At 41.1% G+C, this 24,815-nt stretch overlaps 1 protein-coding gene across 2 annotated transcripts; it reads left to right on the plus strand.

Annotated features, from left to right (window-relative positions):
* Nucleotides 1–287: 287 nt before the first annotated feature.
* Nucleotides 288–23,001, plus strand: LOC121555559 (ATP-dependent translocase ABCB1-like). 2 transcript variants are annotated; one of them, XM_041869396.2, is made up of 29 exons: nt 288–353; nt 1,604–1,681; nt 2,825–2,927; nt 3,033–3,078; nt 3,276–3,426; nt 9,667–9,760; nt 11,728–11,919; nt 12,097–12,268; nt 12,638–12,762; nt 12,888–13,065; nt 13,206–13,319; nt 13,480–13,590; nt 13,818–13,943; nt 14,711–14,914; nt 15,194–15,364; nt 15,639–15,800; nt 16,354–16,587; nt 17,004–17,162; nt 17,408–17,512; nt 17,697–17,774; nt 18,008–18,091; nt 18,309–18,512; nt 18,789–18,889; nt 18,992–19,132; nt 19,680–19,836; nt 19,932–20,129; nt 20,438–20,644; nt 20,920–21,066; nt 21,381–23,001. In XM_041869396.2, the coding sequence occupies exons 2-29, from the start codon at nt 1,630–1,632 to the stop codon at nt 21,576–21,578; spliced, it is 4,014 nt and encodes a 1,337-aa protein (XP_041725330.2). In that variant the 5' UTR covers nt 288–353; nt 1,604–1,629; the 3' UTR covers nt 21,579–23,001. The 2 variants fall into 2 exon arrangements, with proteins under 2 accessions (XP_041725330.2, XP_045068699.1); XM_045212764.1 differs by having other exon boundaries at nt 17,007–17,162.
* Nucleotides 23,002–24,815: the final 1,814 nt, after the last annotated feature.

A 24,815-nucleotide genomic window follows, 5' to 3' on the forward strand; every position in this document is an offset into this window, starting at 1 on the left:
TATAAGATGTATTAGACATGAGTCTAATCGAAGGCAGGATAAATAATCATCAAATTACCTAGTTTTGTAAATACTGTATATGAAATATGCCATCAGTGACTTGAAGTGTCATTATTGATGAATTGTATAATGTGTCATGACGCACCTCCCCTAGGTGAGTGGAATGTCAATAGGCTCCTGCACTTGAGGTAACTTGACACCTGACACCTGATGATGATGCCGTCCTGCATAGCGATATAAAATCTCCCAGCTCCCAAAATAATGATACAATTCCTCTGACAATTAGTAAGGGTGGTATTATTGAGAGAATAGCTTGTGGATTGTCTAAACGGCACATACTGGATTCTCTGAAGGTAAGTAGCCCACATCTGTACACATTACATCTGTATTCATAAATGTTTGTAGACTACAACATTTTGTATAACATGCTTTTTAAAAATGTTTTTCCACAGCTTAAATGTTTGTTGTTGTTGGCAAAACCCCTCTTATTGTGATTAATTCGTTTTAAATATTTAACTTAGTTCCACTAGGTATAAAAACCAATATGCACCTTTTGGTATGTAGCTTAATACTACATTTGCCAATATTTGCTCCAAGCCCCTGGCAAATATCATTTGAATGAATGTGTCATGCCATTAGAACAATGGTACAAATGTATATGCTGAATATTCATTCATGAACAAAATAACAACATTTATAATAATAAGCTTACAATGACAATGTGTCTCTCTTTTCTTTTGAGATTTAAGGATCCTAGTTGATGACAATTTCAGATTAGCACTTGGATCCGTTTCAAAGGTTATGAAAGTTGCTTGTCACACCCATAGAAGCAGAAATATTATGCCAACCAGATGACTTTGAATTGTGACAGTGCACATGTCCTAGGAACTTAAAACATGCAAAAGTTAATTCACTTGTCACATAAATCTGCACTTGAGTGACTGTGACTGCCTGCATAGAGTGATTCACTGATCTCATGGTCTGAATAGTTGGTCAATGCTATGCCACATATTGTAAGATGTGAAAATGTGATGCGATAGAAAATGTAAAATATCTTTTGAAAACCACCAAAAGGAAAACATTAGTCAGACACTAATGGCGTTATTATCTTTAAATAATTTATTGAGCAAATGTTTATAAGATGTATTAGACATTCGTCTAATCGAAGGCAGGATAAATCATTATCAAATTACCTAGTTTTGTAAATACTGTATATGAAATATGCCATCAGTGACTTGAAGTGTCATTATTGATGAATTGTATTGAAGTGTCATTCTTGATGAATTGTATGTCGCTCTGGATAAGAGCGTCTGCTAAATGACAAAAACATTTAAAAAAAATATTTATATAATGTGTCATGACGCGTCCATTGGACAAAATCATGTTCGTCTAGTTAAAAGCAGCATAAACATGTATTACAACATGTATACATAAATGAAGGCAACCTCAACTCGCCCTAGCATAGCATTCAACAGATTGTTTAGGACAGAAATCATTATTAACTTTTCAAAATGTACATTAACTCATTAATTTAGGGTCCGCAAATATTCTCATATTTACTATATTGAAATTACGGTTTTAAATCGCTTTCTCTGAATTCCAGGAACGCAGTGTCTGAATTCATTCACCATGGGGAGAGAGGATGGGGGCATACCAGACTCTCTACCAACCATCCCTGAGGGTAACGTCTGTTTCACATAATTTACTGTCTTATTTATTAGCATAGGATTCCTAGTTAAGAGTAGATTAGAAGGAGTTGTGGTTGACTGATACAATCAGTAGGTTAAATAAAATAATTCTGTACAGTCAGTACACCAAAGTGAGAGGTATCTTTCAACCTGGTCTCAGAGCATTTCGTATTATTCTCTATGTAAATCATAAAATTCAATTTAGTATGATATCAAATAAAATCAAATAAAATCAAATGTTATTGGTCACATACACATGTTTAGCAGATGTTATTGCGGGTGTATCGAAATGCTTGTGTTTCTAGCTCCAACAGTGCAGTAATATCTAACAAGTAATATCTAACAATTTCACAACAGTACACACAATACACACAAATCTAAAGTAAAGGAATTAAGAATATATAAATAAATATTTGGATGAGCAATGTCGGAGCGGCATAGACTAAAATACAATAGAATATGTTACGTTTTTTTATGGTATGTATTAATTTGTGGATGTCCATCACCCATTTTGTATATGACATGTTACGAATTACTATTCGTATTATATGTTACGAATTTGCTAAATGTACAATATGTTCTGAATTTGCAAAAAGTAGGATATGTAATGAATTCTAGCTAGGTGGCTAGGTGGCTAAGGTTAGCTAGCTTGCTAACGTTAGCTAGGCTAGGGGTAAGGTTTATGGGTTAGGGTTAAGGTTAGGGTTAAGTTAGGAGTTAGGTTAAAGGGTTAAGGTTAGGGTTAGGGTTATGGGAAGGGTAACTAAAAGGGTTAAGGTTAGGGTTAGGGGAAGGGTTAGTTAAAAGGGTTAAGGTTAGGGGAAGGGTTAGCTAACATACTAATTTGAGTGTCCCGAATTTACATTTACTATGTTATGTCTAATCTATGAGACCAAGCTGCCTCATTGGACAGCAGGTAGCCTAGCGGTTGAGAGCATTGGACCAATAACCGAAAGGTCGGTGGTTTGAATCCTGGAGCTGACTGGGTGAAAAATCTGTTTATGTGTCCTTCAGCAAGGCCCTTAACCCTAATTGTCACTGTAAATCGCGCAGGATAAAGAGTGTCTGTTTAAATGATGTAAATGTTCAATTTATCATTGGTAAATGTTTAATTGATTCAGAGGTATTTGAAAAAGGTTACCCCAAGCTGGCCATCGATGAGGATAAGAAGCCTCAGGAGCGGATGACAGAGGGGCTGCCAACTGTTGACACAGAGCGCAAGCCAAAGAAGGGCCTGGGGTAAGCAACATTGCCATAATGGTATTCCTACATTATTCCTGTCACAGTGTGCTAGTACTGTTAAATATATTTTGTTTGCTCATTAATCTATGTTTCATTTTCAAGAAGGAAGAAAAAAGAACCTGCAAAAGCAGTTGGATTTTTCCAGTTGGTATGTCGTGACTTTGGTTTCAGATATAGTAGGAAATACACAACAATCTTTTGGCAATCTGCACATACACTATAGTACATATAGTATATGTCAAAATGTGATAATTTGTTACAAGTGATCATGACAAGATTCATATTCTCCAGTCATTCCAATGTCGGCTGCATATGACAGTGGTTTTCTGTGTGTTGTGGTTGTAGTTCCGCTACGCCACGGGTTGTGAGGTGCTCCTAATGATAATCGGCCTGCTATGTGCTGCCCTCCACGGGATAGCGCTGCCCCTTATGTGTGTCGTGTTTGGACAGATGACCGACAGCTTTGTACAAAGTGGACAGCGGCTCAACGTTACAGGTACAAATTCTGTTTGACAAGGTACATATGTAGGATCTTAATTTGATCACTCTGTTACAGGACATTTAAAACTTCAAATCAAAACACATTTTATTCATCACATGCTTCGTAAAAAACAGGTGTAAACTAAGGGCTCTATTTTAACAAACCTAATGCAATGGTACATCTAAGTGCTGGAGGTAGGGCTTTAGGTTGGGGGTTTTGTCAGAAATATATTTTCTATTTTCACAACCCAAAATTATCCGTGCAGTGCTGAAGGTGGCGAGAAAGGGCTGGGTTTTTTGACAATTAAACCAGTTGTGGGTGTGTCAGGCTTGGCCCCTCACTGGCCATTCAGAAAGTGCTCCATGGCTAAATATTTGGTCTATTCAAGTTGTGTATTTATGGTATTTTATGTATTGCCTTGGAATCAACTCCAATTCCAAAGTTAGTCCATTATAGTTTGTTAAACAGCTTACAGAAATAATAAAATGTAGACCTATCCCATCTTTGCTAAATATGTTAACTTGAACCTGTTTGCAGTCACCATTGTTCAAAGTAATTGCATGGCTTCAATGTGGACATATATACATAGCATTCGCACTGATATCGGGGCTAGGCCTACTGTAAATTGCATTATGGCAGAGCATGGACATGCCAAAAGTTGTCAATAGGCAAGATACAATTCATTATTGATAAGGCCTAAAAAGAGAGCGAATAATTCTAATCACATTTTAAACAAAACAACAACTTGTTTTAAATAGGCTATTTCCAAATACACTTACAGGCACCATAATTGCTCCCAGTGAGCATATAATATTAAAACAACGCAGACTATGGAGGGTTTTACACACATCCAAACTTTTCACAGTAGTTGGACAAAGATCCAATATAAAGAGAAATGGAGGGGTCTCCCGAGTAGCACAGTGGTCTATGGCACTGCATCGCACTACAGACCCGGGTTCGATCCCACTTTACCTCTCCCGAACCCTTTGGGGAGTTGCAGCGATGAGAGACAAGATTGAAAAAGGGGATTTAATAAAGGGAGAATGTCCACTCACCATCACATTGTTCCAAATATAGTGTTTTAATACATATTGGAACCATCTTACAGATCTCATTCACACTGTTCGTTTTTTCAACAACAACAACAACAACAATAAATACATGTAAAATGTAGAGATGTTATAAAACCTCCAGGATAAAAAAGACTGACGCATTGCTGTTGATCCATCCTTCGTTATAGTAGGCCTATAGGGTAACGGTAGCCTATAGAGGGCTTGGGTTTAAAAAATATGAAACAGAAAACAAGCAATCGTTACAGGAAAATAACTTCTAAATATGAGGTTCACAGGTATTCACTGAGGTTCTCATCTCTCGTTAGATGGGCATGGACACATGTAGGGTTTTACACATGTCCAAAGCATGGCTAAAATAATGTACGGCTGCCTACAATACATAGACAAAAAGGGAATGTCAGCTCATTGTTTTGCTCCTCAAACTTGATCTTTTAATAAAGCTTTGGTGATTAAGATTGATTTCTAAGAGGTCTCACTGAGCCAAACCCTTTATATGGTCTTGACTAGCTTGACTTGATTACATTGGGCAGGACAAAAAGAAAACAGGCTTCATTGAGAGGAGGGGAGGCTATGCTTGGTTTTTAATAAAATGAAACAAAATGGGGGGAAAATATAGTGTTTTATGTTTTTAAATACTAAGAAGGCCTATACAGGCACCAAAAGAACATTACTCTTTTCCATGCGCATATGGGCAGTGTGCATCACGGCTGGATAGGCTGCGTTTTCACTGTCAAAATTCATGCCATAACCAACCGCATAACCGCTAAAACCAGTTTTTGTTTGGTCTTAAATATCCCTTCCAGCACTCCCTGAAATTAGCAATTTGATCATGTTTTTAAGGACGCACCTCAAATATTTCCACCCCTCCCATCTGAGTGCAAGCAAGCTGATATAAGAGAGGTACATTACCAATCCTTGCGCAATAGTTGAACAATAGCAGAGCGCAAATTAACGTGCGTTTGACACTAGTGCTGCCTTAACGGCAGCCCAAAATAGAGTCATATCAGTGAAATGCAGAGAATGTTTACTGTTTATACTTCACCCTGTCCCCCCTGCTAGTGTATCCCACTGCACCCTGTCCCCCCTGCTAGTGTATCCCACTTCACCCTGTCCCCCCTGCTAGTGTATCCCACTTCACCCTGTCCCCCCTGCTAGTGTATCCCACTGCACCCTATCCCCCCTGCTAGTGTATCCCACTTCACCCTGTCCCCCCTGCTAGTGTATCCCACTTCACCCTGTCCCCCTGCTAGTGTATCCCACTTCACCCTGTCCCCCTGCTAGTGTATCCCACTGCACCCTATCCCCCTGCTAGTGTATCCCACTTCACCCTGTCCCCCCTGCTAGTGTATCCCACTTCACCCTGTCCCCACTGCTAGTGTATCCCACTTCACCCTGTCCCCCCTGCTAGTGTATCCCACTTCACCCTGTCCCCCCTGCTAGTGTATCCCACTTCACCCTGTCCCCCCTGCTAGTGTATCCCACTTCACCCTGTCCCCCTGCTAGTGTATCCCACTTCACCCTGTCCCCCCTGCTAGTGTATCCCACTTCACCCTGTCCCCACTGCTAGTGTATCCCACTGCACCCTATCCCCCTGCTAGTGTATCCCACTTCACCCTGTCCCCCCTGCTAGTGTATCCCACTGCACCCTATCCCCCCTGCTAGTGTATCCCACTTCACCCTGTCCCCCCTGCTAGTGTATCCCACTTCACCCTGTCCCCACTGCTAGTGTATCCCACTTCACCCTGTCCCCACTGCTAGTGTATCCCACTTTGTGAATGTTTAGTGTATACAGTGTATTCGGAAAGTATTCAGACCCCTTGACTTCCACATGTTGTTACGTTACAGACTTATTCTAAAATTGATTAAATCGTTTTTTCTCTCATCAATCTACACACAATACCCCATAATGACAAAGCAAAAACAGGTTTTAATAAATTTTTGTAAATGTATATAAAAAATGTAACAGAAATACCTTATTTACATAAGTATTCAGACCATTTACTCAGTACTTTGTTGAAGCACCTTTTGCAGCAATTACAGCCTCGAGTCCTCTTGGGTATGAAGCTACAAGCTTGGTAAACCTGTATTTGGGGAGTTTCTCCAATTCTTCTCTGCAGATCGTCTCAAGCTCTGTCAGGTTGGATGGAGAGCATCGCTGCACAGCTATTTTCAGGTTTCTCCAGAGATGTTCGATTGGGTTCAAGTCCAGGCTCAGGCTGTGCCGCTCAAGGACATTCAGAGACGTGCCGAAGCCACTCCTGTGTTGTCTTGGCTGTGTGCTTAGGGTCGTTGTCCTGTTGGAAGGTGAACCTTCACCCCAGTCTGAGGTCTTGAGCACTCTGGAGCATGTTTTCATTAAGGATCTCCCTGTACTTTGCTCCGTTCATCTTTCCCTCGACCCTGACTTGTCTCCCAGTCCCTGCCGCTGAAAAACATCCCCCCAGCATGATGCTGCCACCACCATGCTTCACCGTAGGCATGGTGGCAGGTTTTCTCCAGACGTGACGCTTGGCATTCAGGCCAAAGAGTTCAATCTTGTTTCATCAGCAGAGAATCTTGTTTGTCATGGTCTGAGAGTCTTTAGGTGCCTTTTGGCAAACTCCAAGCAGGCTGTCATGTACCTTTTTACTGAGGAGTGGCTTCCGTCTGGCCACTCTACCATAAAGGCCTGATTGGTGGAGTGCTGCAGAGATGGTTGTCCTTCTGGAAGGTTCTCCCATCTCCACAGAGGGGCTCTTTTGCTCTTAAAACAGCCTCAATTCGTCGGGGCATGGACTCTGCACCTCCCTGACCAAGGCCATTCGCCCCCGATTGCTCAGTTTGGCCGGGCGGCCAGCTCTAGGAAGAGTCTTGGTGGTTCTTCCATTTAAGAATGATGGAAGGCCACTGTGTTCTTGGGGACCTTCAATGCTGCAGAACATTTTTAGTACCCTTCTCCAAATCTGTGACTCGACACAATCCTGTCTCGGAGCTCTATGGACAATTCCTTCGACCTCATAGCTTAGGTTTTTGCTCTGACATGTACTGTCAACTCTGGGACCTTATATAGTCAGATGGGTGCCTTTCCAAATCATGTCCAATCATTTGAATTTACCACAGGTGGACTCCAATCAAGTTGTAGAAACATCTCAAGGATGATCAATGGAAACAGGATGCACCTGTGCTCAATTTCGAGTCTCATAGCAAAGAGTCTGAATACTTATGTAAATAAGGTATTTCAGTTTTTTATTTGTAATACATTTACAGACATTTCTAAAAACCTGTTTTTGCTTTGTCATTATGGGGCATTGTGTGTAGAATGATGAAGAAAACAATTAATGTAATCCATTTTAGAATAAGGCTGTAAAGTAACAAAATGTGGAAAAAGTCAAAGAGTCTGAATACTTTCCGAATGCACTGTATACTTCATCCCTCCCCACGGAGAATGTTGACTGACTCCAGCACTTCCTGGTTCTGTCAGCAGTCATTGTCCTGTTGGAATGTATATCTTCGCCCCAGTCTAAGGTCATGTACACTCTGAAGCATGTTCTCGCCAAGGATTTGCCTCTGTTTGGCTCCATTTATTGTTCCCTCTATCCTTACCAGTCTCCCATTCTGATGGTGTTAGACAGGTGATGAGCTGTGCACTATGATCTTAGTATTTCACTTGCAAACTGTCGTGTGCCTTTTTTTTCTGGAGTGGCTTCCATCTGGCCACTCTCCCATAAAGCCCAGATTGGTGAAGTGCTGTAGAGACTGTTTTCCTTCTGGAAGATTCTCAGCCAAGGAAAGGGAAAGGGGGATCTAGTCAGTTATCTGCCTTGCTCACCTTGCCCTCTTAGGAATTTGAACCAGCAACCTTGCGGTTACTACCCCAACGCTTTAACCGCTAGGCTGCCACCCAGGGAACTCTGTAGTTCATCACTCTAGAAATTGTTTTATACCCTTCCCAGATACTGTATATGCCTCATCACAATTCTATCTCAGAGATCTACAGAGTTCCTTGGACTTCATGGTATAGTTTCTGTTCTGACATGGACTGTCAACTGTGGGACCTTACACTGAGTGTACAAAACATTAAGGACACCTGCTCTTTCCATGACATAGACCGACCAGGTGAATCCAGGTGAAAGCTATGATCCCTTATTGATGTCACTTGTTAAATCCACTTCAATCAGTGTAAATGAAGGATACAGGTTTAAAGAAGGATTTTTAAGTCTTGAGACAATTGAGACATGGATTCAGAGGGGTGAATGGGCAAGACAAAATATTTAAGTGCCTTTAAATGGGGCGCACCGGTTTGTGTCAAGAACTGCAACGCTTCTGGGTTTTTCACGCTCAACAGTTTCCTGTGTGTATCAAGAATGGTCCACCACCCAAAGGACATCCAGCCAACTTGACACAACTGTGGGAAGCATTGGAGTCAACATGGGCCAGCATCCCTGTGGGACGCTTTTGACACCTTGCAGAGTCCATGCCCTGACGAATTGAGGCTGTTTTAAGAGCAAAAGGGCCCTTCAGGTCTTACCCACATCGGCTACGGAGAGTGTGATCACACAGTCATCCAGAACAGGTGGTGCTCTCATGCATGGTTCAGTGTTGCTTGTCTCGAAGCTAGCATAGAAGGATAGAGTTATGGTCAGATTTGCCAAATGGAGGGCAAAGGAGAGCTTTGTATGCGTCTCCACATGAAACATGACATAATTAGGGCTGTTATGGTGACCTTATTACTGCCACACTGGTGGTCACGAGTCATGACGGTAGTCAAATTCCGCGTGACCGTTTAGTCACGGTAATTAGGCTTCTCCAAGCTCTGATGTTGCTGGTGGTCATAAGTAGCCTACCAAACTTGCTAACTGTCTGGTACTCAGCACTCTATTGTCACTCTTATGAAAATGTCCATTAATTATAATCCAGATAATTCACCCATCATGTTGCTGCAGGATTATTTTCCTGCTTGTAGCAAACTGTCTCAAATTAAGATCTTACATGTGTAGTGGCTATAAAGTGCAGGGATCCTTTGTGTCCATGTATTACAGAATGAGATACACATATTAAAGTATTTCTATTATGGTTGTATTGTTTAGGCATATCTTCACCATACATGATGGTGATTTGTGGATTATGTTTTATACTACACATATCATATGTTAGGCACGCCAGATTGTGAACATTGACTACTGGTATTGTCATTTTTCCATAGCCAATTTGACTGTGGAGGAGATCAGTGCTTTATTGAACTCAACTGACGGATGTATTCAAATTCCTGGAGTTGACATAGAGGCTCTAATGACTCGGTAAGTGATAATGAGTACAGTAGATAACAAACACATTATAAATATATTATATCATAAATATAATCCTCATGTAAATACAATGTTGATTTTATTTATGATTATAAACTGTGTGGTTCGCGTCCTGAATGCTGATTGACCCGTGGTATACTGATTGGCCCGTATACCACGAGTATGACAAAACATGGTAACCAGTATATAATAGCAATAAGTCACCTCTAGGGTTTGTGGTATATGGCCAATATACTCTGTGTTGCATCGTGCCTAAGAACAGCCCTTAGCCATGGTATATTGGCCATATACCACACCCCCTCAGGCCTTATTGCCTAAACATACAGTGGGGGAAAAAAGTATTTAGTCAGCCACCAATTGTGCAAGTTCTCCCACTTAAAAAGATGAGAGAGGCCTGTAATTTTCATCATAGGTACATGTCAACTATGACAGACAAAATGAGAAAAAAAATCCAGAAAATCACATTGTAGGATTTTTAATGAATTTATTTGCAAATTATGGTGGAAAATAAGTATTTGGTCAATAACAAAAGTTTCTCAATACTTTGTTACATACCCTTTGTTGGCAATGACACAGGTCAAACATTTTCTGTAAGTATTCACAAGGTTTTCACACACTGTTGCTGGTATTTTGGCCCATTCTTCCATGCAGATCTCCTGTAGAGCAGTGATGTTTTGGGGCTGTCGCTGGGCAACACAGACTTTCAACTCCCTCCTAAGATTTTCTATGGGGTTGAGATCTGGAGACTGGCTAGGCCACTCCAGGACCTTGAAATGCTTCTTACGAAGCCACTCCTTCGTTGCCCGGGCGGTGTGTTTGGGATCATTGTCATGCTGAAAGACCCAGCCACGTTTCATCTTCAATGCCCTTGCTGATGGAAGGAGGTTTTCACTCAAAATCTCACGATACATGGCCCCATTCATTCTTTCCTTTACACGGATCAGTCGTCCTGGTCCCTTTGCAGAAAAACAGCCCCAAAGCATGATGTTTCCACCCCCATGCTTCACAGTAGGTATGGTGTTCTTTGGATGCAACTCAGCATTCTTTGTTCCCCTAACACGACGAGTTGAGTTTTTACCAAAAAGTTCTATTTTGGTTTCATCTGACCATATGACATTCTCCCAATCCTCTTCTGGATCATCCAAATGCACTCTAGCAAACTTCAGACGGGCCTGGACATGTACTGGCTTAAGCAGGGGGACACGCCTGGCACTGCAGGATTTGAGTCCCTGGCGGCGTAGTATGTTACTGATTGTAGGCTTTGTTACTTTGGTCCCAGCTCTCTGCAGGTCATTCACTAGGTCCCCTCGTGTGGTTCTGGGATTTTTGCTCACCGTTCTTGTGATCATTTTTTACCCCACGGGGTGATATCTTGCGTGGAGCCCCAGATCGAGGGAGATTATCAGTGGTCTTGTATGTCTTCCATTTCCTAATAATTGCTCCCACAGTTGATTTCTTCAAACCAAGCTGCTTACCTATTGCAGATTCAGTCTTCCCAGCCTGGTGCAGGTCTACAATTTTGTTTCTGGTGTCCTTTGACAGCTCTTTGGTCTTGGCCATAGTGGAGTTTGGAGTGTGACTGTTTGAGGTTGTGGACAGGTGTCTTTTATACTGATAACAAGTTCAAACAGGTGCCATTAATACAGGTAACGAGTGGAGGACAGAGGAGCCTCTTAAAGAAGAAGTTACAGGTCTGTGAGAGCCAGAAATCTTGCTTGTTTGTAGGTGACCAAATACTTATTTTCCACCATAATTTGCAAATAAATGCATTAAAAATCCTACAATGTGATTTTCTGGATTTTTTTCCTCAATTTGTCTGTCATAGTTGACGTGTACCTATGATGAAAATTACAGGCCTCTCTCATCTTTTTAAGTGGGAGAACTTGCACAATTGGTGGCTGACTAAATACTTTTTTCCCTCACTGTATACTCTTTGATGTATACATTTGAATTTCCAGACATGCCTATTACTTCATCGGGATCGGTTGTGCTGTGTTCCTGCTGGGGACCTTTCAGGTGATGTTGTTCTTGCTGACAGCCACCAAACAGACCAAACGGATCCGGGAGAAATACTTCCATGCCATCCTCCACCAGCAGATGTCCTGGTTTGATACACACCAGATAGGAGTTCTCAACGTCAGGTTGACAGAGTAAGTTTGATACATTGGATGAATGATTGGGGTTTATTTTATATCAAAGAAAGTGTGATATTTTAGCCTAGATGATCACATTGAACAACTACAGATGTAAACAATGCTATTAAGATTGTCTCAATAATCAGGATTATGACAGTTTTAGCGCACTGCCAATCATTTGACTTTCTACAGTGACATCAACACAATCAACGAAGGCCTTGGAGACAAGATCTGTGTGTTTGTGCAGTTCTTCTGTACCTTCTTGTCAGGGTTCATCATTGGTTTCATCTTTGGCTGGAAGCTGACCCTTGTCATCCTGGCCGTCAGTCCTCTCTTGGCAGGATCAGCTGCCGTCTGGTCCAAAGTAAGACTACCAATGACCTACAATGATCTTCATCCCAAATGGCACCCTATTCCCTATATAGTGCATTACTTTGGACCGTATGGGCCCTCTTCGAAAGTAGTAGACTATATAGGGAATAGGGTGCCATTTGGGACGCAGACAAAATATTGTTTTCATATGTGCCACTAAACAGTGGTGGCATCTCTACTCTTGTGCCCAAACCCAAATTGACCCCTAGTTTATACTTATGACCCCTAGTTTATACTTATGACCTCTAGTTTATATTTATCCAATCCTTTCAGATTTCCACAATCACATTTATTGTATAAAGCCCTTTTTACCTCAGCAGTGTAAGATACCGTATTCATTAACGTTTGTATTTGATTTCAGATACTTGCCACCCTGACCAGTAAGGAGCTGTCTGCCTATGCCAAAGCAGGGGCGGTCGCTGAAGAGATACTAGTGGCTATCAGGACAGTTGTGGCTTTCAATGGACAGAAGAAAGCTGTGGAAAGGTTAGTCAGTTATTAACTCATTAATGTGTTGCATAAAACAGTGTATCTCTTCCCATAATTATTAATACAATCTACCAAAATCAAGACACATTCCACAATTGATGCATGTCTTCTATCTATTTTAGGTATGAAAACAACTTGGAGGATGCTAAAAACTTTGGAATAAAGAAGGCCATCACCACTAATGTGTCCATGGGCTTCACCCAGTTCGTCATATTTGGGACGTACGCCTTGGCTTTCTGGTACGGGACCAAGCTCTCTGTGGACGAGCCTGAAAACTACACCATTGGAAAAACCATTACAGTAAGCTTTTATGGAAGATCCAAAAGATAATTAAAATGTTATTGTGAAGAGGCCTCTGCAATGTCTTCACACCTGTTATTCTGTCTGGCATGCAGTATAATTTCTTTCTTCATTACATTTTTTATTGCTGTTCATTTTAGGTCTTCTTCTCAGTGATGATTGGGTCGTTCTCTTTGGGCCAGGGTGCTCCTAACTTGGAAGCCATCGCCAAAGCCCGGGGTGCTGCCTATGAAGTCTACAATACCATTGACCAGGTACCGGAAGTATCCGGTTTAACCCCCTAAATCACAATAGCATTGAAACTGTATGAACTCACTCTAACTCACTCAGAACAACATGATCTCAAGAATTCAAGTCAAATTTAGACGTTTGTCCTACTGCCGTAGTTGATGTGAGTTGATTTGTTTGTCATAGCCGCGGCCCATAGACAGCAGTTCAAAGGAAGGTCACAAACCAGACTGTGTGAAAGGAGACATTGAATTCAAGAACATCCACTTCAGCTACCCCTCCAGGAAAGATGTCAAAGTAAGTAGTGGATTTGAATCGAACCAGATCCAGACACTAACCTGTCTCCAAATGATTTGTAAAATGCAAAATAAGGAAGAAGTTTTGTTGAATTGTCACAGTTTCCAGTTGGATTAGCATACTTGCATAAATGATTACAAAAACATAATGACAAGCCGTACAATAGTAAAATGACAGATAAAAATACATGTTAAATACATTGTGGGATGTGTTCCCTGTCGCTGTAGATTCTTCAAGGAGTGAATCTGACAGTGCCTCGTGGGAAGACCATAGCTCTGGTTGGAGCCAGTGGATGTGGGAAGAGCACCACCATTCAGCTGCTGCAGCGTTTTTATGATCCAGACTCAGGAGAGGTATGAACACATCTAATCAAGGTTTATTCAAAGTGTATATAAAGTGCATTTGAACAGAACCAGAGTGCATACAGAGTCATGAAGAAGAGACACATGTCCCACTATAAAGACTCCAGAGGAGGCTGGTGGGTGGAGCTATAAGAGGACGGAATAAATTCCTCCATTACAATGAGCCCGTCCTCCTATAGCTCCACCCACCAGCCTCCACTGAAGGACTCACATGCTTTATTATCCAACCTCAGGAGAGGTATGCAGGACAGGAGTGCATTTAAAGTTCACTGAACTGACCCATAGTGCATACAGAAACTCACATACACACACACACACACACGTGTAATGTACACACACACACACACACACACACACACACACACACACACACACACACACACACACACACGTGTAACGTACACACACACACAAACATTCACTCACGTACACTCATTCTCAAGTTCTGGTTTATCAGGTTTAGGGTTGACATCAGTTCAGTAAAGAGTAAAATAGTATTATAGTGCCCTCTTGTGGAATATTGATATATAATTTGTCAGGAACGCTGCTGGTCTGGGTTGCATAGCCACGGGTGGTAAAGGGTGTTAAGGCTGCTGCATCACACCCTGATAAATCAAAAATAATAAATACAATAATAATTATTATAATAATAAACAAAATTCCCAACTTTATAACTCCTTTATGAGCAGAGAAAAATACTTGTCAGCAAAGTGGAGAAATTTGCATGCCTAGTGAATATGACCCTGGTTTGTTGTCAGATTACCCTGGATGGTCGGGACATCCGGACCCTGAATGTGAAGTGGCTGAGGGAGAATATGGGTATCGTCAGTCAGGAACCTGTGCTATTCGGAACAACCATCGCAGAGAACATCCGCTACGGCAGAGAAGATGCCACAGACGAGGACATCGAACGGGCCGTGAGAGAGGCCAACGCATACGACTTCATCTCCAAGCTCCCCGATGTATGTGGGATAGGATTCTCACAAATGACAGCATACAATGGCTTCAGTGTTTCACATGTACTATACATTCAATTATCTAGGGTGTACAAATGATCTGAAGTGAGTACGACAGCAGATATTATGTTGTTTCTATGGTGACTGTGTTGAATTGAAAAAAATTTTTGTTGTTTTGAAATTGTATTTAGAGTAAGGAAATGGCCGAATAGTGATGATATTATCCAAATGGACAAATTAAATATAATTATTGAATCTCCATCCCATTTCATGTGGCGATAACAGAAGCTGAACACCATGGTGGGGGAGCGGGGAGCCCAGCTCAGTGGAGGACAGAAGCAGAGGATTGCCATCGCCCGGGCCCTGGTCAAAAATCCAAAGATCCTCCTGCTGGACGAGGCCACATCCGCCCTGGACACCCAGAGTGAGTCGGTCGTCCAGGCCGCTCTGGATAAGGTCAGTACCCTCCCTGAGGACCAGACCCATGGTTAAGGTTGTTCTCACACCTGGTTTTGCGCAACCTAATCTCACATTTGACAGCATAGCCTAATTCTATTTGCTTGACTGCAGCCTTGCAAATTCACGTTTGCGGCAGTCGGACAAACGTCAAGAATCACAATGAATCCATGAGATCTGGTTGGAATCCATCTCAGCGAAAATGAAGACCTAATACAACATTTTAAAAATTTTGAATAAATGATGACAATATTGTCTTCTCCCAATCCCATAGGCCAGGGCGGGCCGCACCACGATAGTGATCGCCCACCGCCTGTCCACCATCAGAACAGCTGACGTGATCGCTGGCTTCAGCAATGGGGAGGTGGTGGAGCAGGGAACACACAGGGAACTCATGGCCAGGAAGGGAGTCTACTACTCTCTGGTCATGCAGCAGGTACTGTATCCGCCTCACTGAGTCCCAAATGGCACACTATTCCTTTTATAGTGCACTACTTTTGACCATGGCCCCAACTCTGCCTCAACAGTAGAATCAGTCAACATCTAAATCATGTTGATCAGAGTCATATTTAGAGCCACATATCATCAGCATCAGAGCGATATACCTTATCAAGCCTGTGTCTATATGAATGATGAACAGCAGTAAACAAGCTCTGTGTGTAACATGATCAAATCCACTATAACACCTTGTCTGTTGTTCAGAGTCAAGGGAAGCACACTATCATACCTTGTCTGTTGTTCAGAGTCAAGGGAAACCCACTATCACACCTTGTCTGTTGTTCAGAGTCAAGGGAAGCCCACTATCACACCTTGTCTGTTGTTCAGAGTCAATGGAAGCCCACTATCATCACCTTGTCTGTTGTTCAGTCAAGGGAAGCCCACTATCACACCTTGTCTGTTGTTCAGAGTCAAGGGAAGCCCACTATCACACCTTGTCTGTTGTTCAGAGTCAAGGGAAGCCCACAATCATCACCTTGTCTGTTGTTCAGAGTCAAGGGAAGCCAGAGGAAGATGAAGAGAACCCTGTGGAAGAAGAGGACAACCCTCCTAAATATGAGGATCTGGATGATGTCCTGTATGACTCTTCTGACATGGATGAGCTGGAAGTGGTAAACGAGGAAGGAATAGAAAATGGCGGCTTTGAAAGGAACTCAATCAGCAGTGGCCGCGTGGAAATGAGACCGACCAAGAAGAAATCTAAGAAGTCCAAGAAAGACAAGAAGGTACTATTACATAGATTATCCTTAAGGGAGTAATATGACATCCTTTATATGTTATATTATAGGAACATGGCTTTGTTATAGTGCTATTGCTGAACTATCATCATAAGTACTTACTATATAATGTATGGTATATAATGTATGGTTTATAATGTATGGTTTATAATGTATGGTTGCATTCATTTATGTTTTAGTCATTTAGCAGACGCTCTTATCCAGAGTGACTTAAAGAAGCAATTAGGGTTAAGTGCCTTGCTCAAGGGCACATCGACATATTTTTCACCTAGTCGGCTCGGAGATTCGAACCTGCCACCCTACTTTATATAGTGATAGTCTATCATCATCAGAAATAAGATCTGTTATATCATGTTGGTCCTTGGTCATTTAGTTTTGTCATTGATGACAATGTTTGATGACAGAAGGAAGAGAAACCAGAGGAAGCTCCAGACGTCCCCTTCACCAGAATCCTGGCCCTGAACAAGCCTGAGTGGCCGTACCTGTTGGTAGGAACCCTGTCTAGCCTGGTGGGGGGAGCCGTTTATCCCTGCGTCGCCATCATCTTCGCCAAGATCATTGGAGTAAGTGTTTCACAAGAGCACCACCTTGTGTTCATATGAAGTATTGTTAAATACTGTAGAGACTACTTACATTTTCTTGGTGTCTTGATTGAGTTTGATTTAAAGGAGGTGGTCTTATTTTTCCACATCATTTATTTGATGGTCTTGGTTGGTGGGTTTTGGGTCTTATTTTCCTAAATGTCCTGTTCATTTTATGTTGTTATCTATTTTGGGGGGGTTTCTCTCCAACCCTTGACCTTCTCTAGGTGTTTGCTGAGGTTGACCCGGAAGTCAAACGACAGAGAACTATGATGTTTTCACTGCTTTTCCTTCTCATCGGAGGAGTGGCTTTTGTCACCTACTTCCTAAAGGTTTGCTAATCTATAGATCTAACATGTGTCCAAAATGGCACCCTATGCCCTATACAGTGCACTACGTCTGACCAGGGCCCATAGGGTGTCATTTGGGACACACTTTAAAGTACAATTCTGTATCTATCTCAAAGCCTTAATACGTTGTGGGTATAACTGGTTGGGTAAATCTCTGCTGTTTCAGGGTTACATGTTTGGAAAATCAGGGGAACTTCTTACCATGAGGCTGAGGAGGCAGGTATTCCTTGCCATGATGAGACAGGTAGGACAAACTGTCATGCAGGAAAATAAATACTTCAGACATTGTACATAAATTCAAAAAGACTGACTTGTCATTTTTAATTGGCTTTACTGTATTGATAATACACAAAAAAAGGACGATTCTGAACTGCCACTTTGCTGTGTTTTGCCTCAGAATCTTGCTAAAATGATGATTCTGAACTGCCACTTTGTAGTGTTTTGCCTCAGAACCTTGCTAAATTGCTTTCCTTACAGGAGATTGGATGGTTTGATGACAACAACAATGCAGTGGGAGTTCTAACCACCAGATTGGCCACAGATGCATCACTGGTAAAAGGGGTAAGCACAATGCCCTGATGTACACATTGAGCTAGCAATCAAAACCTATCACATCAAGTCAATGTCAATTCAGAATCATTCTACTGTACAAATCTTTGAAAATATCTACCTGTACATATGCTTCTATGTATTTGTGACCATTTACATTTACATCATTTAGAGTTCCAATGTCTGAGAATGGATGGATCCAACTTGTTTCCTCTCTCCTCACCACCAGGCGACTGGGTCTAGGTTGGGTCTGGCCACCAACACAGTGTGTGCTCTCACCATCGCCATCGTGGTGGCCTTCATCCACAGCTGGCAGCTCACCCTCCTCATCCTCGCCTGTGTGCCCTTCCTCATCGGAGCCAACATCATTCAGATGAGGGCCATGGCAGGCCACGCCTCCAAAGACCAGGGTGCCCTGGAACAGTCTGGGAAGGTAAACATCAACCTTCTATTGCAATTAGGGTTGCAAAATTCCGGTAATGTTCCCAAAATTCCCAGGTTTTCCAGTAATCCCAGTTCTAGGTTTTCCGGAATCAGGAGGGAATCAGCAGGAAATCAGGGAAACCTTCAAACAGGATATCTGGATAACAGGGAATTTCGGGAAGGTTACTGCTATTATGCAACCCTAATTGCAATGCACTTTGGGACAGTGGCCTATATCAGTGTGTGATACCATTTGTTCAAATAAAATGTTCATATATGTTTGTAGATATCTACTGAGACCGTTGAAAACTTCAAGACGGTTGTTGGATTGACACGGGAGGATGTCTTCTTTCACAAGTTCATGGACAGTCTAGAAAGACCATACAAGTAAGAATACAATTATTCACATTGTTATAGACTCAGCTTTTGGATTGCTTGACCTCATAAACGACAATCAAGTACTGATTTGGTTTCAATTGAATACATCAGGAACGGTTTGGTGAAGGCACCCATCTACGGACTAACATTTGCCATTGCCCAAGCAATCCCTTACATGGTCAACGCTGCAATCTTCCGTTTTGGGTCCTGGCTTATTGCTCACTGTTACACAGAATATGAAAATGTTTTCCTGTGAGTATACATACTGCTACTGTTACAGTATATCCTCATCTAAATAAATACACTCACACCAGGGTTGGAGTCAATTCCACTTAAATTCCAGTAAATTCAGGAAGTACACTGAGATTTTAATTCCAGTTCTCTTCAATGCTTTTCAATTAGGAAAATGTGGAATTGGAATTGGGTTTACTTTTTGAATTGACGGCAATTGAAATGGAATGTACCCCAACCCTGACTAGAACCCCTGGCTGCCACATTGTCACTACACAGTAATATAATAATAATAATAATAATAATAATAATAATAATAATAATAATAATAATAATAATAATAATAATAATAATAATAATACCCTCCAAAATAATAATAGTTTGGAGGGTGCTTACATTTGTCCTATTTCACACATGTACAAGTGTGTATTAATGCGCATGTGTGAATTGTAAATGTGTTTTTTGCATATTCCAAATCTCCCCGAGACACCCTCGTTGAGTTGGGTCATGGCCAGGGTCTGCCAATATAGTGGCAGTGATAGTACAACATTGTCCTTTTCTTTCGCAGTGTGTTTTCCGTGATTATATTTGCTGCCATGAACATAGGAGAGTCTGCGTCTTTTGCTCCTGACTTTGCCAAGGCGAAAGCAGCAGCAGGGAGAATTCTTGGCTTGTTGGAGAAGAAACCAGAGATTGACATTTACAGTGAGGAGGGAGGGAAGCCAGTGAGTGAGCTATGATGCGTCTTACTCCAATACAAACAAACAAACAATGATATAACATTGTTTTCTTTCTGGAACAAAAATGTTGTCTTTTCCAGACGGACATTGCCGGGGACATTGAGTTCCGAGGGATCCACTTTGCATACCCGACCCGTCAGAACGTAAGGGTTCTCCAGGGGTTGAACGTGTCAGTGGGGCCTGGTCAGACCCTGGCGCTCGTCGGGGAGAGTGGCTGTGGGAAAAGCACCTCCATACAACTACTAGAGCGCTTCTATAGCCCTGCTGAAGGACAAGTGGTGAGACAACCACAAAAATAATAAAATAATACATGTAATGTAAAACACGCTTTTCAAAACTATTTCAAGGTGCTAAACCAGTATACTGTGTATTAGAATGCAACAAATATAGTAAAACTGTAAGGCCACTTTTTAGCATTTTAATATTTGTAACATTATGGATTATTAACTCCTTTGGTATTCCAAGATGTTACTTCTTTTTAATCTGAACATTTTAAACATTCTAATCCTAACTCTGTAGTATTATTGGGGTGTCTCAGTTAGTGAAGGGGTTGACCTAAATCTGTGGTATTTTTGTGGTGTCTCAGTTAGTGGATGGGTTGGATACTAAGAGCCTGAACCTGTCGTGGCTGAGGTCTCAGCTGGGCCTGGTGTCCCAGGAGCCCATCCTGTTCGACTGCAGCATCTCAGAGAACATCCAGTACGGGGACAACAGCAGAGAGGTCTCCCAGGACGAGATAGAGGAGGCAGCCAAGAACGCCAACATCCACAACTTCATCATGGGCCTGCCAGAGGTATAGAAACAGCATAGTGAGGGAGATGGGAGGAGAGATGATAGGCTGTAGCTGTAGGATGATATTTGAAGTCTTCTCAAAGGGGATCCCAAAAATGTCAGTGGTGAGGTCACAGTAGAACTTAAACTAATGTCTCTCTACAGATATTCATATACAATAGCTATTGACTAGCCCAAGACTGGCTATTATAACTTAGAATTTGGCTGCTGAAAATTTATATTTTAAAAGTGTTCAATATAGACACACTATAAATTGTGTTGTTGTTGTTTTGTCAGAAATACAACACCAGGGTTGGGGACAAGGGGACCCAGATGTCTGGAGGTCAGAAACAGAGGATAGCCATCGCCAGAGCCCTGGTCAGACAGCCTAAAGTACTGCTGCTGGATGAAGCCACTTCTGCCCTGGACACTGAGAGTGAGAAGGTAAGTCACATGGACATTGAGTGTTGGCCATCTCATTTTCTATCTATGAATGAATGAATTAATGAATGAATGAATGAATGAATGAATGAATGAATGAATGAATGAATGAATGAATGAATGAATGAATGAATGAATGAATGAATGAATGGCCTGGTGACGGGCGGCAACACACAAAAGCTTATCTTCACACAGTATGGCCTCCCCCTCCTTCCCAAATAACCTCTCTGTCTCTCTGTTTCCTCCCTCCTTCTCTCCCTCCCTCCCTCCTTCCCCCTCTCCCTCTCTCCCTCACTCTCCCTCCCTCCCTCCCCCAGATTGTCCAGCAGGCCTTAGACGCCGCCCGGCAGGGCCGCACCTGCATCGTGATCGCCCACCGCCTGTCTACCATCCAGAACGCAGACCAAATAGCGGTCATTCAGTATGGTCAGGTGACAGAACAGGGTACACATGCTGACCTAATGGCTAAAGAGGGGGCTTACTATGCCCTGGTCAACGCACAGGTCACCCACTAACTCATATTCAGATTGACGTTTTCGCTGCATATGTACTGTTCTGTTGAATGTTGTTTTGTGAGCTCTTTTTATTGAGCTGCCCTTCTTGGCCAGGTCCCCCTTGAGAAAGAGGTATCCTGTCCATAATGGGACTTCCTGGTTAAATGAAGGTTATATATAAAAATGAATAAAAAATAAGGACTCTATATGGATAATGGTATGGCAGCCAAACTCACTTTGAATGGACTGCTAATATGATGTCAAATTGTATGATATAAACTGTCTCAGTGTCAGTAGGTGGTGCACTGAAATGTAGCCTATTGGTTTACTGTGCTAGTGGGTTACTGTGCTATTGGGTTACTGTGCTATTGGGTTATATTGGGTTATTGTGCTATTGGGTTACTGTGCTATTGGGTTATATTGGTTTACTGTGCTATTGGGTTACTGTGCTATTGGGTTACTGTGCTATTGGGTTATATTGGGTTACTGTGCTAGTGGGTTACTGTGCTATTGGGTTACTGTGCTATTGGGTTATATTGGGTTATTGTGCTATTGGGTTACTGTGCTATTGGGTTAAATTGGTTTACTGTGCTATTGGGTTACTGTGCTATTGGGTTACTGTGCTATTGGGTTATATTGGTTTACTGTGCTATTGGGTTACTGTGCTATTGGGTTACTGTGCTATTGGGTTATATTGGGTTACTGTGCTAGTGGGTTACTGTGCTATTGGGTTACTGTGCTATTGGGTTATATTGGGTTACTGTGCTATTGGGTTACTGTGCTATTGGGTTATATTGGTTTACTGTGCTATTGGGTTACTGTGCTATTGGGTTATTGTGCTATTGGGTTATATTGGGTTATTGTGCTATTGGGTTATATTGGGTTATTGTGCTAGTGGGTTATATTGGGTTATTGTGCTAGTGGGTTATATTGGGTTATTGTGCTAGTGGGTTATATTGGGTTACTGTGCTAGTGGGTTATATTGGGTTACTGTGCTATTGGGTTATATTGGGTTATTGTGCTAGTGGGTTATATTGGGTTACTGTGCTATTGGGTTATATTGGGTTATTGTGCTATTGGGTTACTCACTGTATTACTCACTTTAGCAGCAATGCTGGAGCAGTGACATTAGCGTAGATAAGTTTTGATAAGCTGCCTCAAATGAATTAAGTGTTCTTGACCATGGAACCTTTCATTGTCTGAAGACAACAAATATGTATTTCTATGAGAAATACAGTAATCCACATTATCACAGTTAAATTACTGGATAAAAGCAGTGATTGGAATAGGTTGTATACCTGTAAATATGATAGGTTGATGTTCTGAAGACTATTGTATATTATTGAATACTGTGATATTTTGATTATTTTAAACAGGGACATTATGGTGTAAAAGCTAAAGTATGCATTTGAAGAATATCTATGTATTTAAATTAGTTCACTATTACTTGTTTGTAAATATACATTCAAAATAAAAGTGTAAAAGCTAAAGTATGCATCTGAAGAATATCTATGTATTTAAATTAGTTCACTATTACTTGTTTGTAAATATACATTCAAATTTAAAAGTTAGATCCCATAACATTTTATTTTAAACCTGATTCTAAAGTGACATAAGGATTAAATTAATCTATAATTTAATTGGATTATGGGGTATAAATCAATACATTTTCAAATAAACTTGGAACTCGTTAATTCTAAATGCCGAGTTACACTGACGATGAGCCAAGAAATTACTCATATCCAAATGCAGGTTAAAAGATGCGCAAGAGTTTTGTTATTTGAGAGCATTTTCAAGGATAAACCTATGTTCTCACACTGAAGAAGGCACAGTGATGCCGAAACGTTGGTGGTTTTTTACCTAATAAATTACTGGGAGGTTATACATATGGAGTGTGCGACGCTCTTTGTTTTTATAGCTCAAATATTTATTGAACATAAAATAGTCCGACTAAATAGGCCACTGAAGTGTGCAGAAGGCTGATGAACACAAGATGGCGCACGTTGCCAATGAAACCCGTTAGTGGGGAAATATAACTTTCAAACGACTTCACTTCGATTGAGGCCTATTTCAAATGCCACTAAATGTAGCCTATCTCCAACCAAAGCTAACTTCGGTAAAAATGCCAATTGTTTTCCAACTGTAAATGAAGGTTTAAACAACACTAGATGACATTTAAAAAATTGGCCTATGAAAAATAAATTGTAGAAATATATGGCCACGTCGTTTTAGTCTAGGGTTATGGAAAATAGCTTCTTTGGTTTACATTCCTAAAAAATTGATGTAAAGGTAACATTTCTTATCTTGCACGCCGCAACATTAACTTTCTTTCAACCTCCCGAATTAGATCAGAAATAATAGTCTACAGCTGGCCATAAGAGAATGATAAAAATAAAAAACGTTAAAGAAATGTGTTGTCATAAAAATCTAATCTTGAAATGATAAAATCGTGATAGGCCCAGGCTTGGTGTTAAACGAAGTCGGACTATTTCAAAAGGCACAACATCAGGTTACATGAAGCTATGAACCAGTTATCCTATCGTGCATGCCCTTCTCAGTCAAGTCAACCTAAACCATCTAGGCAGAAATGTATTATTCTGCGCCAATGTATTTACTTCCTTACATTTTATTTATGAAGAGTTATAAGAACTTAGCCTATATTTTTGCCTGTCGTTTTAATATTAGTACGTTTCCCACAGCAGGTGAAACATGCACGGCTGTACCAGTAGCTGATTTGGTTCTGGGTGACACTGCAATGATTACCCAAATATTTTTTCCAAATAGGCAGACTATAGTTTTTTTAAGCAATAAATATAATATATTATTTTGTGGGAATAATTTTGGGGATGTAGAGAAGTTTTGCACTACGATAGTTTTGCACTACAATAAATATAATAAGTATTATGATGGAAATAATTTGACGGATATAGAAAAGTTTTGCGCCTCAACTTTTTCATCCGATTTTTGTCCATGATATTTGGTTTTGTTTGAATAATTCTGATATCAATAACATCCTATAAATATTACTTTATGGCAAATTAAGAAGTGCTGTAAAGTTATACATATTAGAAAGCAAAACTACTTCCGCCTATTTGTAAAAGTGACACACATTCGCAACCAAAAATGGAACCCGTTTTACGGGCGCAGCAGTTTCTCTGGACGCGAGCTTTTATGTTCAGAAAATGAGATTGGACCACAAGAAAATTATAATACTTAAAATAGTAGTTACAGTATTTATTTTTCAAACATGGTCATGCA

The sequence above is a fragment of the Coregonus clupeaformis genome, unplaced genomic scaffold, assembly GCF_020615455.1.
Source record: "Coregonus clupeaformis isolate EN_2021a unplaced genomic scaffold, ASM2061545v1 scaf0049, whole genome shotgun sequence".
NCBI lineage: Eukaryota > Metazoa > Chordata > Actinopteri > Salmoniformes > Salmonidae > Coregonus > Coregonus clupeaformis.

Excerpts from the sequence above, each read along its gene's own strand:
- LOC121555559 (XM_041869396.2), top strand. The coding sequence starts at position 1,630 with ATGGGGAGAGAGGATGGGGGCATACCAGACTCTCTACCAACCATCCCT. Across the intron at positions 3,079-3,275 it reads CAGTTGGATTTTTCCAGTTG|TTCCGCTACGCCACGGGTTG; the intron begins GTATGTCGTGAC and ends TTGTGGTTGTAG. Across the intron at positions 13,591-13,817 it reads CCTCCAGGAAAGATGTCAAA|ATTCTTCAAGGAGTGAATCT; the intron begins GTAAGTAGTGGA and ends CTGTCGCTGTAG.